Source organism: Acomys russatus, chromosome 19, assembly GCF_903995435.1.
Source record: "Acomys russatus chromosome 19, mAcoRus1.1, whole genome shotgun sequence".
Taxonomy (NCBI): Eukaryota; Metazoa; Chordata; class Mammalia; order Rodentia; family Muridae; genus Acomys; species Acomys russatus.
In genome coordinates, this window is record NC_067155.1 from 46,825,558 (window position 1) to 46,842,129 (window position 16,572).

Sequence of the window (16,572 nt, forward strand, 5' to 3'; positions counted from 1 at the left end):
CAGTATTTATTGTTTGTTTTGTTGTTGTTGTTTTGAGACAGGGTTTCTTTGTGTAGCCTTGACTATCCTGAACTTGCTTTGTAGACCAGGCTGGCCTTGAACTCACAGTGCCTGCCTCTGCCTCCCAAGTGCTGGGATTAAAGGCGGGCGCCACCACTGCCCAGCTCTTGTCAGTATTTAAACTACTCTTGTTACTGCAATTTTAAAAAGCCTTTCCTAATCCTAATGTACTCCCCTGTGCAGGTCTCCAGCACGCACACTGAGCCAGCCATCTGCTCCTGATGTCTTCCAGACACAGCATCAAGTCTGAATATGAGCGTATCACTCCTTATTTAAATTAAATAGCAAGAGGGAAGAACTCCAAACTCCTCAGGCGTCCCGACTCTGCCCAGTCTTCACAAGAGCACGTGTGAGAGGGCTGAGGAGTTAAACAGCATGTGTTGCTCTGCAAAGGAGTTTGGATTGTGACACTTGCCACTCATGATGGCCTATGGCTACTTCTGGGAGAGCGATGGCCTCTTCTGACATCCTAGTGAACTCTCACATATTTGACTAGACACACACACATACACATGAGTTAAAAATAAAAATAAGTCATAGGCCAAGAAAGATGGCGGCTCAGCAGTTAAGAGCACTGGCTGCTCTTCCAGAGGACCTGAGTTTTCAGCCTCTACACAGCAGCTCAGAACCTCTCCAGGCCTGAGGTATCTGATGGCCTCTTCTGGTCTCTACAGGCACTGCATGCATGTGGTGCAGAGACATACATGCAGGCAAAACCCTATACACATAAAAATAAATCTAAAAAGGAAAGAGTGGGAGAAACTGGAGAGATAGGTCAGTGGTTAAAGTACACCGGCTGCTCTTTCAGAGGAGCCAGGTTCAATTTTGAGCACACGTGATTAACCAGTCTCTGTGACTCCACGTCTAGGTGGTCCTATGCCCTCTTCTGGCCTCTGTAGTCATTGCATGTACATGGTGCATAAACATACCTGTAGGCAGAATACCCATATACATAAAATAAATAAATTATATGCATATATTATATATGCATATATGTGTATATATTATATAGACACACACACACACACACACACACACACACACACACACACACACACACATCGCCTCTGCATCAGCTCCTACCCCCAGGTTCCTTTTGAATTCTTGTCCTGACTTCCTTCAATAATGGACAGTGATATGAAGTGTAAGCCAAATAAAACCTTTCCTCCCCACCTTGCTTTTGGTCATGGTGTTTCATCAGAGCAATAGAAACCCTAACTAAGCCAGGTGTGGTGGTGCACGCCTTTAATCCCAGCACTCGGGAGGCAGAGGCAGGTAGGTGGATTGCTATGAGTTCGAGGCCAGCCTGGTCTACAAAGCGAGTTCAGGACAGCCAAGGCTAACACAGAAAGACTCTGTCTTGAAAAACCAACCAACCAAAGAAACAAAACAAACCTAACTAAGATAGGGGGAGTCTATAGAATTAGCTTACGTGATTGAGCTGAGCCTCAGGATGCACTCAACCCTTTGTGTTTCCTGACTGTGGCTCTGAGGTGACCAGATGTTTCCAGCTCCTGCTGCCTTGACTTCCCTGCCATAATAGATCAAGCAGTGAGGAGCTTATCAGAGGAACAGGTAAAGACACTAAGACACTTATTAGCATCTTAGGGAGCCAGAGAACACAACAGCTGCTCGATCCAAGAAGCTAGGGACCTCCAAACAAGGAAAAGCAATAACACAGCCAAGTCCAGGCTGAAGGCTTAGAGCAGTGTTTCTCAACCTCCCTGATGCTGCAGCCCCTAAATACATACAGTTCCTTACGTTGTGGGGAACGCCAACTGTAAGTTAATTATAGCTTTGATCTGGATGTGGTGGCGCACGCCTTTGATTCCAGCACTACACTCAGGAGGCAGAGGCAGGAGGATCTTTTTGAGTTCGAGGCCAGCCTGGTCTACAGAGTGAGTTCAGTATAGCCAAGGCTACACAGAGAAACCCTGTCTCAAAAAGCCAAAAAAGAAAATAATAATAATAATAATAATAATAATAATAATAATAATAATAATAAAATAAAGGTGAAGAAATTTTTAAAGAAAGCATTAGATAGATCTATAGATATAGGTAGATAAGTACACAGATATATAAATATAGATGTAAAAAGTGAGGTACAGCCGGGCGTGGTGGCGCACACCTTTAATCCCAGCACTCAAGAGGCAGGTGGATCGCTGTGAGTTCAAGGCCAGCCTGGTCTACAAAAGTGAGTCCAGGATGGCCAAGGCTACACAGAGAAACCTTGTCTTGAAAAACCAAAAAAAAAAAAAAAAAAGGCGAGGTACAGCAACTTGTGCTTGTTGTAATCCCAGAGCTGGAAAGGCAGAGACAGGAGGATCCTTGCAGCTTGCCAAATTGATGAGCTACATGTTCAATTAGAAAAGCTCTATTCTAAAAAAATAAGTGTATGCCTGACATACACCTCCAGCCTTCACATGCCCATGAACATACAGACAGGAAAGACACATACCTATTCACAGACAGAAAAAAAAAAAAAAAAAAAGAAAGAAAGAAAGAAAGAATAAAGCTCGTGACATACCCTGTGTGGCTTTGCACTTGACCGGATAGGACCCAGGCCTTCTGCAAGAACAGCAAGTGCTCTTAGGCACTGGGAAATCGCTCTAGCCCCACCAGGGAATTTGTTGATTAAAAGACTGATGTGGGAGAGCCCAGGCAACTGGGTGGTGTAAGAATGCGCAAACTGTGAAGAAAAATCCAGTAACCAGTTCCATTGTTGCTTTATTATTTATTTATTTAAAGACAGGGTTTTTCTGTGTAGCCCTGGCTGTCCTGGAACTTGCTTTGTAGACCAGGCTGGTCTGGAACTCAAGTTCCACTTGCCTCTGCCTCCCTAGTGCTGGGATCAAAGGCATCGGCCACCAGACCACTATGCCAGTGTGTCTGGCTCTTTAATTTCACTCTTTCCTTTTTTGAGTTGTTTTCGGTTTTTGGAGACAGGGTTTCTCTATGTAGCCTTGGCTGTCCTGGACTCAACTTTGTAGGCCAGGCTGGCCTCGAACTCACAAAGGTTCACCTGCTTCTGCTTACTGAGTGCTGGGATTACAGCTGCACACCACTGCGACCTGCCCTTTTTCAGTTTTGGGGTCTTTTTTGAGACAAAGTTTCTCTGTATAACAGTACTGGTTGCCCTGGACTCACTTTGTAGACCAGGCTGGCCTCGAACTCACAGAGTTCCACCTGCCTCTGCCTCCCAAGTGCCAGTTTTTTTAAAATTTAAGTTTCTTTCCATATTTTTAATGCCAACATAACTTTTAACCAAGAGGAAATTGAAAACCCAAACTCCTGCTTTTGCCATAGTGTGTTCTATAGTGCAGCCATAGAAAAATGCTTGTGATTTGAATAAAAAACACCTTTGTACCTGGCTGTGGTTGTGCACTTCTGCAACCCCAGTCCTTGGGAGACTGAGGCAGGAGGATCATGGCAGGCCAGCCTGGGCTCACACAGTGAGACCCCCCTCCTGCTCACACCTGCTGAGCACTGCCATTACGAGTGTGCAGCACTTTGGATCCTGCTCAGTCAATGTTTGCAAGAACACAGAGAGCAAAGGTAATACAAGTGTTGTAAGAAAGTGTCCTGATGGGGCTGGAGAGATGGCTCAGAGGTTAAGAGCACCACCTGCTCTTCCAAAGGTCCTGAGTTCAATTCCCAGCAACCACATGGTGGCTCACAATCATCTACAATGTGATACGGCGCCCCCTTCTGGCTTGTAGGAGTACATGCAAGCAGAGCACTGCATACATAATAATAAATAAATACATCTTAAAAAAAAAAAAGAAAGAAAGTGTCCTGATGGGGCTGGAGAGATGGCTCAGAGGTTAAGAACACCACCTGTTCTTCCGAAAGTCCTGAGTTCAGTTCCCAGCAACCACGTGGTGGTTCACAACCACCTGTAGTGAGATCTGGTGCCCTTGTCTGGTGTGCAGGTATACATGCAGGCAAAACACTGTATACATAATAAATAAATCTTAAAAAAAAAAAAAAAAAGGAGAAAGTATCCTGAGCCATTACAGGCAAGCAGATCTCTGTGAGTTCAAGGCCAGCCTGGTCTACAAATAGAGTCCAGGACAGCCAGGGCTACACAGAGAAACCCTGTCTGGACAAAAAACAAAAAACAACCAACCACCAAGCAAAAAAGAATGTATCCTGTGAGCAGACCCTTGGATATGCCTGACAGCAGCTGGATTGGAAAGGCAGGCTGTTGGGCTAGGTGGGCCGTGCCTTTCACTCATGAAAGCACTTTACAGTATAGTCCAGAGGATCTCAACTCCCTTCATAGGAGTCACCGAACTCCATTGGAAAACATGGATATTTACATTACAATCCATCACAGTAACAAAATGACAGTTATGAAGTAGCAATGGAAACAGTTGTACAGTTGGGGGCCAGCGAGACACAGGGAACTGTATGGAAGGGTCACAGCATTGGGAACGCTGAGCAGCACTCTCTAGACTACAGCTCAAGTACCCTCTTGGTGACTGTGGTGCTTGGTTTCACTAGCACAGGGCTTAGGAACCTTTAAGCCAGGAGCTCCTGTTCTGGTGGGTCATATTTGTAATTACAGCACCTGAGATGCAGAGGCAGGTGGATTGCTGGGTTTTGGGGTTTTTTTCTCTCTCTTTTGTTTTTTGTTTGTTTTTCCAGACAGAGTTTCTTTGTGCAGCTTTGGCTGTCCTGTCCTAGAAATTATTTTGTAGAGCAGGCTAGCCTCCAACTCAAAGGCATGTTCCACCACACCTGGCTGAAAAGTGTATTTTGTTACACTAGGACTGCTGACATGGACCGTCACACTGCCCCAAGGGGAGAGCTGTGCTGGGTCCTCCCACTTGAACCTTCTGAATACTGTTGGCTGCAGATGTGCAATAACCTCCCCATCTCTCTTTTTTTTTTTTTCCTTTTGTATAGCATTCCTCAGATTCTTTTGTTTTGCAGGGTTTCTCTGTTCCCAGATTCTCCTTTAAGTCTTTAGGTGTATGGGCAATGTTTCTCAACCTGTGGGTCTCCACCCTTTTGGAGTTGGAAGAATGTTTTCATAAGGGTAACTCAGGACTGTGAGAACACACTTATTTCTGCTGGTCTTAGCAACTGAGATGTGGCTCCTCTATTAGTCTCTAGGTCACCAGTCTGCCCACACGCAGATGCACCCACATGTCTGCGTACCGAGCTCTATTGAAAGAGCCACAGTGGCCGGGCGTGGTGGCGCATGCCTTTAATCCCAGCACTCGGGAGGCAGAGGCAGGCGGATTGCTGTGAGTTCGAAGCCAGCCTGGTCTACAAAGTGAGTCCAGGATGGCCAAGGCTACACGGAGAAACCCTGTCTCGAAAAACCAAAAAAAAAAAAAAAAAAAAAAAAAAAAAAAAAAAAAAAAAAAGAAAGAGCCACAGTGGTTGAGAACCACTGATCTAAGCCTGCAAGGTGGCCCATGCCTTTGATCCTAGCACTCAGGGAAGCAGAAGCAGGTGGATCACTGTGAGTTCGAGGCCAGCCTGGTCTGCAGAATGGATCTAGGACAGCCAGAACTACACAGAGAAACCCTGCCTCGAAGAAAAATAAAAATAACAAATAAATAAAACCACTGCCCTTAAGGGCAGAGCCCAGAGTCATAAAAATCACTAAATCTTGATGTGCCTGCGCTCTTACTAGGAAATGCATAATTCTGCCAAGTGGGCAAGCTGAACCTGGGAAACAACTACCGGAAAAGAGAAACACTGCTGAACCTAAATAACTGGCAGTTTCTTTGCTATGTAAATTTTCATCTACCCAAGTGGCCAGATTTTCGGTCTCCTATCTCTGTTTAAATTATTCTAAGTGTAACCCAGGCCTGGGACCCAACAAAGATCTGAGAATGACAGCATATGTGAAATGCATAAGCATAAGATATATATATTATTGAAACCTATTTGATGCTCCTCTTTGAGCATTAATCACAGATGAGAGCTTTTAACATTTTAAAAAATTTTTTAATTTAATATTTAATTTAATAAAAATAATATATATATAATGTATATTGCACATATATACATATACACACACATATATGGTCTTTGGAAAGTGGATAGCCTGTGTAGCCGTGGCTGTCCTGTCCTGGAAATTATTCTGTAGACCAGGCTAGCCTCCAACTCAAAGGCATGTTCCACCACACCTGGCTGAAAGGTCTGTTTTGTTACACTAGGACTGCTGACATGGACCGTCACACCACCCCAAGCAGAGAGCTGTGCTGGGTTTTGCTGAACATTCCGGAGCTTGAACCTGGGGCCTCACAAATGCTAGGCAAGTGCTGTGCCGCAGAGAGCCATCCCCAGCCCCTGGGATTATTCTTGCTTTTCTTCTTGATGATGTGTGTGCATGTGTGCATGCGCAAGTGTGGAGAACAAGTGGAGCCTGTGGGGGCGGAGACTGAAGTCAGGTGTCTCCCTTAGTCAGTACACACCCTACATATTGAGACGGGGTCTCCCACTGATCCCACTCCTCTAAGCTGGCCAGCTTGCTCAGAGGCTCCCCTGGTGCTGTGTCCCCGCCCTGGGGGATGAGAGGAAGGCCACTTTGCCCACCAGCCATTCGCATGGATGCTGGGACCAAAGCCCTGGTTATCAGGCTTGCAGGGCAGGCATTTTAGTTTCCATTCAAAGCATTTGAAAAAAAAAAAATAGTATGGGGGAGCCGGGCGTGGTAGCACATGCCTCTAATTCCAGTACTCAGGAGGCAGAGGCAGGCAGATTGCTACGAGTTCGAGACCAGCCTGGTCTACAAAGAGAGTTCCAGGACAGCCAGGGCTACACAGAGAAACCCTGTCTTGAAAAACAAAAGATTATTAACTGGAAAGGTGGACCTGTGTAATCCTGTAACTTAGGTGAACTGCCTTGCCCGAGTCATGTGTGTGTGTGTGCACACATATGTTTACATGTATGTGTTTTATGAGCCCTGTTCTTGCTTCCTCTAGGAGGGAATGTTTTAGTTCAGAGCAAACAGCTTTACAAGGAGAAACAAACGCTGACATAAATCAGGTGCTGATGAGATGGCTCAGAGGTTAAGAACACTGTTCTGAAGGTCCTGAGTTCAATTCCCAGCAACTACATGGTGGCTCATAACTATCTATAACAAGATCTGGTGCCCTCTTCTGGTATACAGGCTGAATGTTGTATGCATAATACCATAAATAAATCTTTTTAAAAAAAAAAATCAGGTGCCAGTGACCTGGAGAAAGAGTTGCTTGATGTGGAAGGTTAGGAGAAAGAACAGGACAGGGCTCTTTAAAAATGTTATCTGTGGGGCTGGAGAGATGGCTCAGTGGTTAAGAGCACTCACTGCTCTTCCAAAGGTCAAGTTCAATTTCCAGCAACCACATGGTAGCTCATCACCATCTGCAGGGATCTGATGCCCTCTTCTGGCAGGCAGGTGCACAGGCAGATAGAGCACTCATACATTTAAATTAAAAAAAAAAAAAAGCCGGGCATAGTTGTGCACGCCTTTAATCCTAGCACTAGGGAGGCAGAGACAGGCGGATCACTGTGAGTTCGAGGCCAGCCTGGTCTACAAAGTGAGTCCAGGATGGCCAAGGCTATACAGAGAAACCCTGTCTCGAAAAAACAAAACAAAACAAAACAAAAGTCTGGGAAGCCAGGCAGTGGTGGTGCATGCAAAGTGAGTTACAGGACAGCCAGGGCTACACACAGAAACCCAGTCTTGGAAAAAAACATTTTTAAAGATCTACAACACTCATCAGTTAGCACGGGGAAAACAAGCCTCTGGTGGGGCTGGAGAGATGGCTCAGGGGTTAAGAGCACTGTCTGCTCTTCTAGAGGTCCCAAGTTCAATTCCCAGCAACCACATGGTGACTCACAACCATCTATGTATGATGTGACCTGGTACCTTCTTCTGGCCTGCAGGTGTACATGTGCATAGAGCTCTCATATATATATAAATAAATATATTTAAAAAAAAAAAAAAAAACAAGCCTCTGGTAACAATTTTCATTTCCAAAAATATTGTTAAGCCCAGCCTGGTGGTGCATGTCCTTAATCCCAATATTTAGTAGAGACAGGTGGGTTTATGTGCACTTGAGGCCAGCCAGGGCTATACAGGGAGGCCTTGCTTTAAAAACAAAAACAGAAAAGGTTGTTAAAATATGGACTGGTTTAACCGGGCGGTGGTGGCACATGCCTTTAATCCCAGTACTTGCGAGGCAGAGGCAGGAGGATCTCTGTGAGTTTGAGACCAGCCTGGTCTACAGAGTGATTCCAGGGCAGCCAAGGCTACACACAGAGAAACTTGAAAAACATATGGACTGGTCTAAGCATTTTTATCACACCCCAAAGATAAATCCTAGGTTTAATTGAATATGAAATCTTCACCGTTGCACTAACGGGCACAATTACTAGCACCAGGTTGCTTGGTTGACTTCTGTATAATCTCTGCATGTTACTTGCACTGTATTTGTTCTAGTTTCCTTTCTGTGGTGAAAATAATCTGACAAAAAGCAATTTAGGGGAGGAAAGGGTTTATCTGGCTTACTGGTACAGGCCACAGTCCCTCACTGAGGGACGTCAGGGCAAGATCTCAAGCAGGAACTGGAAGCAGAAGCCAGAGGAACGCTGCTTGCTGTGTCACTTCAGCTACCTTTTTGTTATGTTTTAGGGCCTATGTAGCCTTGGCTGGCTTGGAACTCACTATGTAGACCAGGGTAGCCTTGAACCCAAGGAAACCTGCCTGCCTCTGTCTCCAGAGATTAAAGACACCAAGCAAGTTCAGCTGGTTTATATAGTCCACCACCACCTTAGCAGAGGATGGTACCACCCATAGTGGGCTACTACCCTACCCAGTTATCAAAACAACCCACTGCCTGGTTGGTGTGACTATCTTATTTAGGGAATTCCTCACCTGAGGCTTGATTTCTCTCGATGACTCTCGGCTGTGGCAAATTGAGAGTTAAATCTAACTAGAGGACTGGAGAGACAGCTCAGGGGTTAAAAGTGTGTTCTGTACTTTCAGATGGCCTGCCTTTGGTTTCCAGCACCCACAGCAGCCAGTTTACAACTAACTGTAATATACCCCCCCACACACACATACTTTTAAAAATTCAGTTTGTGGTGTGTGTGTGTGTGTGTGTTTATGTGCACGAAACCCTGTCTCGAACAAAACAAAACAATTGTTTCCTTTTGGTTTTTGAGACAGGATTTTTCTACATAGCCTTGGCTGTCCTGGAACTCAACTATGGAGACCAGGTTGGCCTCAAACTCACAGAGAACCACCTGCCTCTACCTCCCGAGTGCTGGGATTAAAAGTGTTTGCCACCACTGCCTGGCTAAGAAACAAAATTTTAATTAAGCATTTACTAAGGATGAGTCAGAAGAAATAATAGTTGTTCAGTTATATACTAGAGGTCTTGCATACACTGGATTGTCTAATGTATCTATCAGTCATTAAAGTACAGACTATAATAATCATTTCCTAGCTGGGTGTGATAGCACATGCATGTAATCCCAGCACTCCAGAGACAGTCCTCAACTCACTTCGTGGACCAGGCTGGCCTCGAACTCACAGCAATCTGCCTGCCTCTGCCTCCCTAGTGTTGGGATTAAAGGCATGCACCACCACGCCCGGCCAATCGAATGCTTCTTCAGGACACACCCATCTTTTTTCCTTTTGGTTTTTCCAAGACAGGGTTTCTCTTGTAGTCTTGGCTGTTCTGGAACTCAACAGAGATCTGCCTGCCTCTGCCTCCCAAATGCTGGGATGCCACCATGTCCCCTGGCTCCATCTTTTTTTTTTTAAGGTAGTGCTTCTCACTGGCCTGGAACACATGATGCATGGCCAGTGAGCCTCAGAAATCTGTTTCTACCTCCCAAATGCTGGGATTTTAAGTATGGGCCACTAGAGCCAGTTTCTCAAAAACGTGGCTTCTGAGGATTGAACTTGAGTTCTCAGGTTTTTGTCGAAATCACTTCAGCAGCAAACAAACTGGCTCCCTCAGCCTTGCGATCTCTTTATACTTCAGAGCCCAAATGCTTGTGAACTGGAAACCAGTTACTGCCCCGATAGCTGGGGCTGGGGGTAGGGCGGGAGAAAAACCCAGAAGAGTTAAAATGCATTCTTGCTGTTCTTTTAATTGAAAACCCTAAAAAGACATACCCACTTGGAAACTACTTAATAATTAATTAGTGAGGAAAAGATTGGCGCAGTGAACTTAAACACTGTCAAAAAGTCCTGTCGACCAACATGGAGGACCTCAGTTGGAAAATACTTTTGACAGGTCTCTCGGGTTTCCTGTAGAAAATAAGACAGAAACAAAAACCAATTATTCTCCCAAGCCCTATGACGAACACTGGAAGTTTCTAGTTTTCTTTACTTTGAGATGAGGCGTCACTCAAGCCCGTGGCAATCTGAAACTCACAGTAATGGCCAGGCTGGACTCCCAACTCATGATCCTCCTGCCTCAGGTCCCTGAGTTCAAGGATGAGAGGTCAGAGCTTCTGGGTTGGGTTTTGTTTGTTTATTTGTTTTATTTTTATTTTGACAGGGTCTCAGGTAGCGCAGGCTGGCCTCCAACTACGCGACCAAGGATAACTGTAACTTTAGATTCTCTTGCCTGTCTCCCAAATGCTAAGATTACTGGTGTGGGTCCCATCTGTGCACTGCTAGTGACCGATCCTGGAGCCCGACGCATACTAAGTGAACACTCTCAACTGACCTATGGTTCTCAGCCTCCCCTCTCAACCTCTCATGTAGCTCAGGCTGGCCTCCTCACACTGACTAGGTAGCCAATGATCTTGAACTTTTTAGTGTCTTTTTCATTTTTACGTGTCTAAGTGTTTGTCCCAATATGTCTGTGTATGATATGCATACAGTGGTCCTTGGAGGCCAGAAGAGGGCATTGGATCCCCTTCAAATGGAGCTATGGGTGGGTTATGAGGCACTTGATGCAGGGGTGGGGCCTCTGCAAGAGCAGCAAGCACTCTTAACTGCTGAGCCATCTCCCCCGCCTCTGACCTTGAACTTCTGACCCTCCCTTTCACTCTCCTAGTGCAAAGAGGCACACAGGTGTGCACTATCATACCCAGCTTTTGTCTGCTGGGTTTTGCTGTTGTTGCTGTTCTGACGCAAACTAGAGTCAACTTTTATCTTGATAGAGGTGTCAGACTGGCCTGCAGACAAGTCTGTGGGGGCATTTTCTCAGTGACTGGTGTGGAAGAAACCAGCCCCTGTGGGCAGTATCACCCTAGGAAGGTGGTCCCAGGAGGTATGAGGAAGGTAAGTGAGCCAGGTGTGGTGGCGCATGCCTTTAATCTGAGCCACTTGGAATGCAGAGGCAGGCAGATCTCTGTGACTTTGAGGCCATTCTGGTCTATAAATTAAGTTCCAGGACAGAGAAACCCTAACTTGAAAAAGCAAAAATAATGAAGGAGGAGGAGGAGGGGAGGAGGAGGAGAGGGGGAGGAGGAGAGGAAGATGGGAAGAGGAGGAAGGGAGGAAGAGGAGGGGAGGAAGAGGAGGAAGGGAGGAAGAGGAAGAGGAGGGGAGAAGGGGGAGGGGAGGAGGAGGGGAAGAGAAGGAGGGGAGGAGGAAGAGAGGAGGAAGGCAGGAAGAAGAGGGGAGGAGGAGGGGAGGAGGAGGGGAGAAGGAGGGGAGGAGGAGGAGGAGGAACATGAACACACTCTGTGGACTGTGCTTCAGTTCCTGCCTCTGGATTTCTGCCCAGACTTCCTTTCACGGTAGACTGAAGCTTTATGATGAAATAAACATTTGCTTTTGGTCATGGTGTTTATCAGAGCAAACGAAAGCAAATAAAGGGGTGTGCTTTGTTTTGAGATAGTGCCTCAATCTCAGTGTATCTATGTCTCCTGAGCACACACACAGAGTACCGGTGTGGGCCGACCTAGACCTTTTTCACCCAATTGCAAACTTCCAAATGGTACTTTCACAAGGAGCCAGGAAACCTCCCTGGGTTGTGTTGGGGGTGGGGGTGCGGAGTTATGACTAATAATGGAAAAGTCTCAGAAGAGGATGAAAAGTAAACGTGGTGGCACAGACTTATTATCTCAGGGCTAGAGAGGTTGAGGATTGCCAGATACCATGCCATCCTGGGCTACACTGGGCATTTTCAATAAAACATAAAACACCACAGCAGTGACTCGTGGCCCATGCTTGAAATTTCAGCATTTGGAGGTGAATGCTGAAGGATGAGGATTTTAAGGCCAATTTAAGCTACATGAGACCATGCCAAAAAATGGGGGGGGGGGTGGGGGGGGGAGGGAAGAGAGAGAGAGAGAGAGAGAGAGAAGAAAGGAGAGAGACAAACTGGGCATTAGATGGGCAGTGGTGGTGCACGCCTTTAATCCCAGCAATTGGGAGGCAGAGGCAGGTGGGTCGCTGTGAGTTCGAAGCCAGCCTGGTCTACAAAGTGAGTCCAGGACAGTCAGGGCTACACAGAGAAATTCTGTCTCCAAAACAAAACAGAAAAAAAAGAAAGAAAGAAAGAAAGAAACTGGGCATTGTGGCGCATCCTTATTATCCCTGCCCTTGGAAGCTAGCAGAACGATCTGGAGTTCTAGGTAATCCTCCTCTACATAGTGAGCCGGCCTATTCCCCCTACCAACGGCTTCTGCCTGCCATACCCTCTCAGGCGAGGCGCGTGCGCGGCCGTGGCTGCAGCTGGCGCTGGCGCCGCTTGCGCTGCGCGTTGATCAGCGTCTGCGCCACCTTGCGCTCGTGGCCGCCGGGCACCGGGTGGTTGGTGCGCAGCTGCTGCTCGCGCCGTGTCCGGCCCTTGCTGCGGCCAGCCCCGGAGGCAGGGAAGTCACGCAGGTAGTAGTAGTCCAGGCAGTCGTACAGCTCCTCGTCGAAGCCCGCAATGGGCAGCGCCTCCGGCGGCGGCGGCGGGCGGGCTCGAGTCCGCGGGCCGGCGACAGAAGGACAGGCTGGCTGGTCCATCGCCGATGCGCTCCGCCCGCCGCCGCCGCTGGCTAGTCCGGCCGAAAGGCCCCGCCCACTGCTCCTATTGGCTCCGCTGTAGGGGCGAACCCTCTGTGATCTCACTGAGGGGCGTGGCTTCCAGGCCGGACTTCTTTGTTCCAGATAGGGAATTATGAGTGTTTCTGCGGGGACTCCGCCCCCCCCGCACCCCCTCCCCGATTGCCAACAAGTATAAGCTTTCTGGTTCCGTTGGTCAAAACGGAGAAGGGGAATGTGGCTCAGTGAGTAGGATGCTAACGTGCACAAAGGTCTAGGTTCCATTCCCAGCGCTGTGTTAATCAGGTGTGGTTGTGCACAGAGGGATAAAAGATGGAACCCCTTTTGGCTAAATGTAATCGCTAGCCCAGTTTGGGTTGGTTTTATTTGCAAAAGAAAATTGGCTTGCTGAACTTACTTTCGCTTTGTTCGTGTGTGTGGGTTTTTTTTTTTTTTTTTTCGAGACAGAGTTTCTCCGTGTAACCTTGGCCATCCTGGACTCACTTTGTAGACTCGAACTCACAGAGATCCGCCTGCCTCTGCCTCCTGAGTGCTGGGATTAAAGGCAAGCGCCACCACGCCTGGCCGGCTGGATAGAATTCTTAATGGTTACACCAACCGCTCTTGTAGAGGCCCCAGGTTCTACTCCCAACACCCACACCGCAGGCGATCTGAAGCTCTCTTCTGGCCACACATACATGCAGGCAAAACAATCCCACAAATAAATTCATCTAATTTCTTTTTTTTTTTTTTCTTTCTGTTTTTGTTTTTCGAGACAGTGTTTCTCTGTGTAGCCTTGGCTGTCCTGGACTCCTTTGTAGACCAGCCTGGCCTCAAACTCATAGAGATCCGCCTGCCTCTGCCTCCTAGAGTGCTGGGATTACAGGCACAGGTGCACGAGTGTGTGTGTGTGTGTGTGTGTGTGTGTGTGTGTGTGTGTGTACACACACATGTGGATATCAGGGGACAGTTTTGGAAGTTTATTTGCTCTTCCTACCCTGTGAGTGGAACTCAAAACTTTTCGTCAGCCTTGGCAGCAGGTGCCTTTACCTGATGAACTATCTGAATGGCCCCACATAACCATTTTAAAGAAAAACAATCATTGGTAGACATCATCCTTAAAGAACCACAGGGACTGAGCTTAATGGATAAAGCACTTTGAGGACAAATCTCGGGGTCACAAACATTCTAAGCACTACCATTTTGCTAGTCCTCAGCCAATGACAATGAGTCAGGCTCATGGGTGCAACTATAATCTCAGCCTTTAGGAAGCAGAAGCAAAGGCAGGCAGGTCTCTGTGAATCCAAGGCCAACTTTGTTTTTATAGTGAGCTTCAGGCCAGCAAGGGCTACATAGGGAGACCATGTCTCAAAACAAACAAACAAACACACGATGGGATATTGATTAGGCTTGGGGTGGTGGTACATGCCTGTGAGCCTAGATCTCAAGTGGCTGGCACAGGATTACCTCAAATACCACGCTAGCCTGGGTTACAATGTGATACCTTGCTGCTTCTGGCAGTGGTAGAACATGTTTGTAATCCCAGCACTCAGGAGGGAGAGGCCGGTCTGGTCTAGAGAGTGAGGTCTATGGCAGCCAAGGTTAATAGGGAGACTGTCCCAGAAAACCCAATGACATGACACATTTCATTCCAGCACTTAGGACCCAGAGGGCATGAGAATGAGTAGTTCAAGGCCAGTCTTGGTTATATATCTTGAAAGAAACAGTTCTGGGGAGATGGCTCAGTGGGTAAGAGCATTTATTGCTGAAACATGGGGACAGAGATAAGAACATGTGCATAAAACACACTCCAAAAATCAGAGTAGCACACACACACACACACACAAGGCTGGGTGGCATATGCCTTTATTCCCAGCACTCGGTAGGCAGAGGCAGGCGGATCTGTGAGTTCAAGGCCAGCCTGAAATCTGAGTAGCTGTTCAAGGGCTACCAAGATAGCTCAACAAATAGAAGCACTTCAACACAGATCTGATGATGATGATGATGAGAGAGAGAGAGAGAGAGAGAGAGAGAAGACACAGAGAGAAGATAGACACAAGCAGGCACACATCAAAATTACTCAGTTTATTTTGAGTGGTAGTTCAATTTGAATGAGATTTTCACATCTCCCAAGAGTTTTCCTCAGAGCTACACACACACAAACACACACACAAAAGCACACACACACAAACACACACACACACACTTGAGCATACACAGGCAAACTACTCATTCTTGTGAGTAGTAGAGAAAGTATGTGGCTACAAGTGGTTTGTTTTTTTTTTTTTTTTTTTTTGGTTTTATTTTTTCCAAAACAGGGCTTCTCTGTGTAGCCCTGGCTGTCCTGGAACTGGTTTTGTAGACCAGGCTGGCCTCAAACCCACAGAGATCCTTCTGCCTCTGCCCCAGTGCTGGGATTACAGGCTGCCCAGCTCAGAAGTGACTTTTTAACAATTATTTTATTTGGGGGCTGGAGAGATGGCTCTGTGGTTAAGAGCATTGGCTGCTCTTCTAAAGGACCCGGGTTCAATTCCCAGCACACACGTCTCTGACACCTTCACACAGACATACCTGCAATACATATGAAAAAATTTTGTTTTAGATTTATTGTGTATGCAATGGTCTGTCTGCATGTACACCTGCAGGCCAGAAGGGGGCATCCAGATGACATTATAGATGGTTGTGAGCCACCATGTGGTTGCTGGGAATTGAACTCAGGACCTCTGAAAAAGCAGCCAGTACTCTTAACCGCTGAGCCATCTTTCCAGCACCTATTTTGTTTGTTTTGAGACAAGGTCTCACTATGTAGCCCTGGCTGGTGTGGAACACTGTAAGGCATGTGTCATCACATCCGACACTGGAAGTGGGCTCTGATTTCTGTTTCCTGTCTCTTTCTGCTCACATGGTTGAGGGTGTGAGCTCCCAGCAGCCTGCCCCAGCCATTCTGCCTGCTGCTTCCGAGCTGTGAACTTAACCCTCTGGAACAGTAAACCCAAATAAACTCTTCTGTAAGTTGCCTTGGTCATGCGTTTTAGTGCAGTAAGCAGTAGGGTAGCCAATACAGTTTGTTTCTAGATAGGGTCTTACTGTAGGGCCCTGGCCTGCCTCGAACCCAGAGGCCCACCTACCTCTGCCTCCCAAAAGCTGGGATTAAAGGTGTGGAACACCACGCTTGGTACAAACACATGAATAAAAAATGTAAAAATTAGCTGTTTAAATTAATAGTGTGGTTACATTTCCTGATGGGATGTGACTTATATAAGGTTCACCCAGTGCAGGAAGGAATCAAGAGTAATACACTGTGCTGGCTAGTTTGTGCAGACTTAATACAAACACAATTATCTGGGAAGAGGAAACACAATTGAAACAATGCTTCCATCAGATTTCCTGTAGGATACTCTGCAGGGTTTTGTTTTGTTTTTTGTTGTTGTTGTTGTTGTTGTTTTTAAAGTTACTTCATGTGTAAGAGTGTTTTGCCTGCATGTGTATATGAGCAGAGCATACATATCTGGTGCCTGAGGAGAGGATCTCAGATCCCCTGGAACTGTGATTATGGATCA

The 16,572-nt window shown here is 46.7% G+C and overlaps 1 protein-coding gene across 1 annotated transcript; it reads right to left on the reverse strand.

The window, feature by feature from the left end:
- Positions 1 to 9,829: 9,829 nt before the first annotated feature.
- Nupr2 (nuclear protein 2, transcriptional regulator) lies at positions 9,830 to 12,994 on the reverse strand. The gene is made up of 2 exons (XM_051161386.1): positions 12,679 to 12,994; positions 9,830 to 10,330 (listed from the first exon to the last, which is right to left on the reverse strand). Exon 1 carries the CDS (start codon positions 12,992 to 12,994, stop codon positions 12,683 to 12,685), a length of 312 nt encoding a protein of 103 aa, XP_051017343.1. The 3' UTR covers positions 9,830 to 10,330; positions 12,679 to 12,682.
- Between the last annotated feature and the right edge of the window lie 3,578 nt (positions 12,995 to 16,572).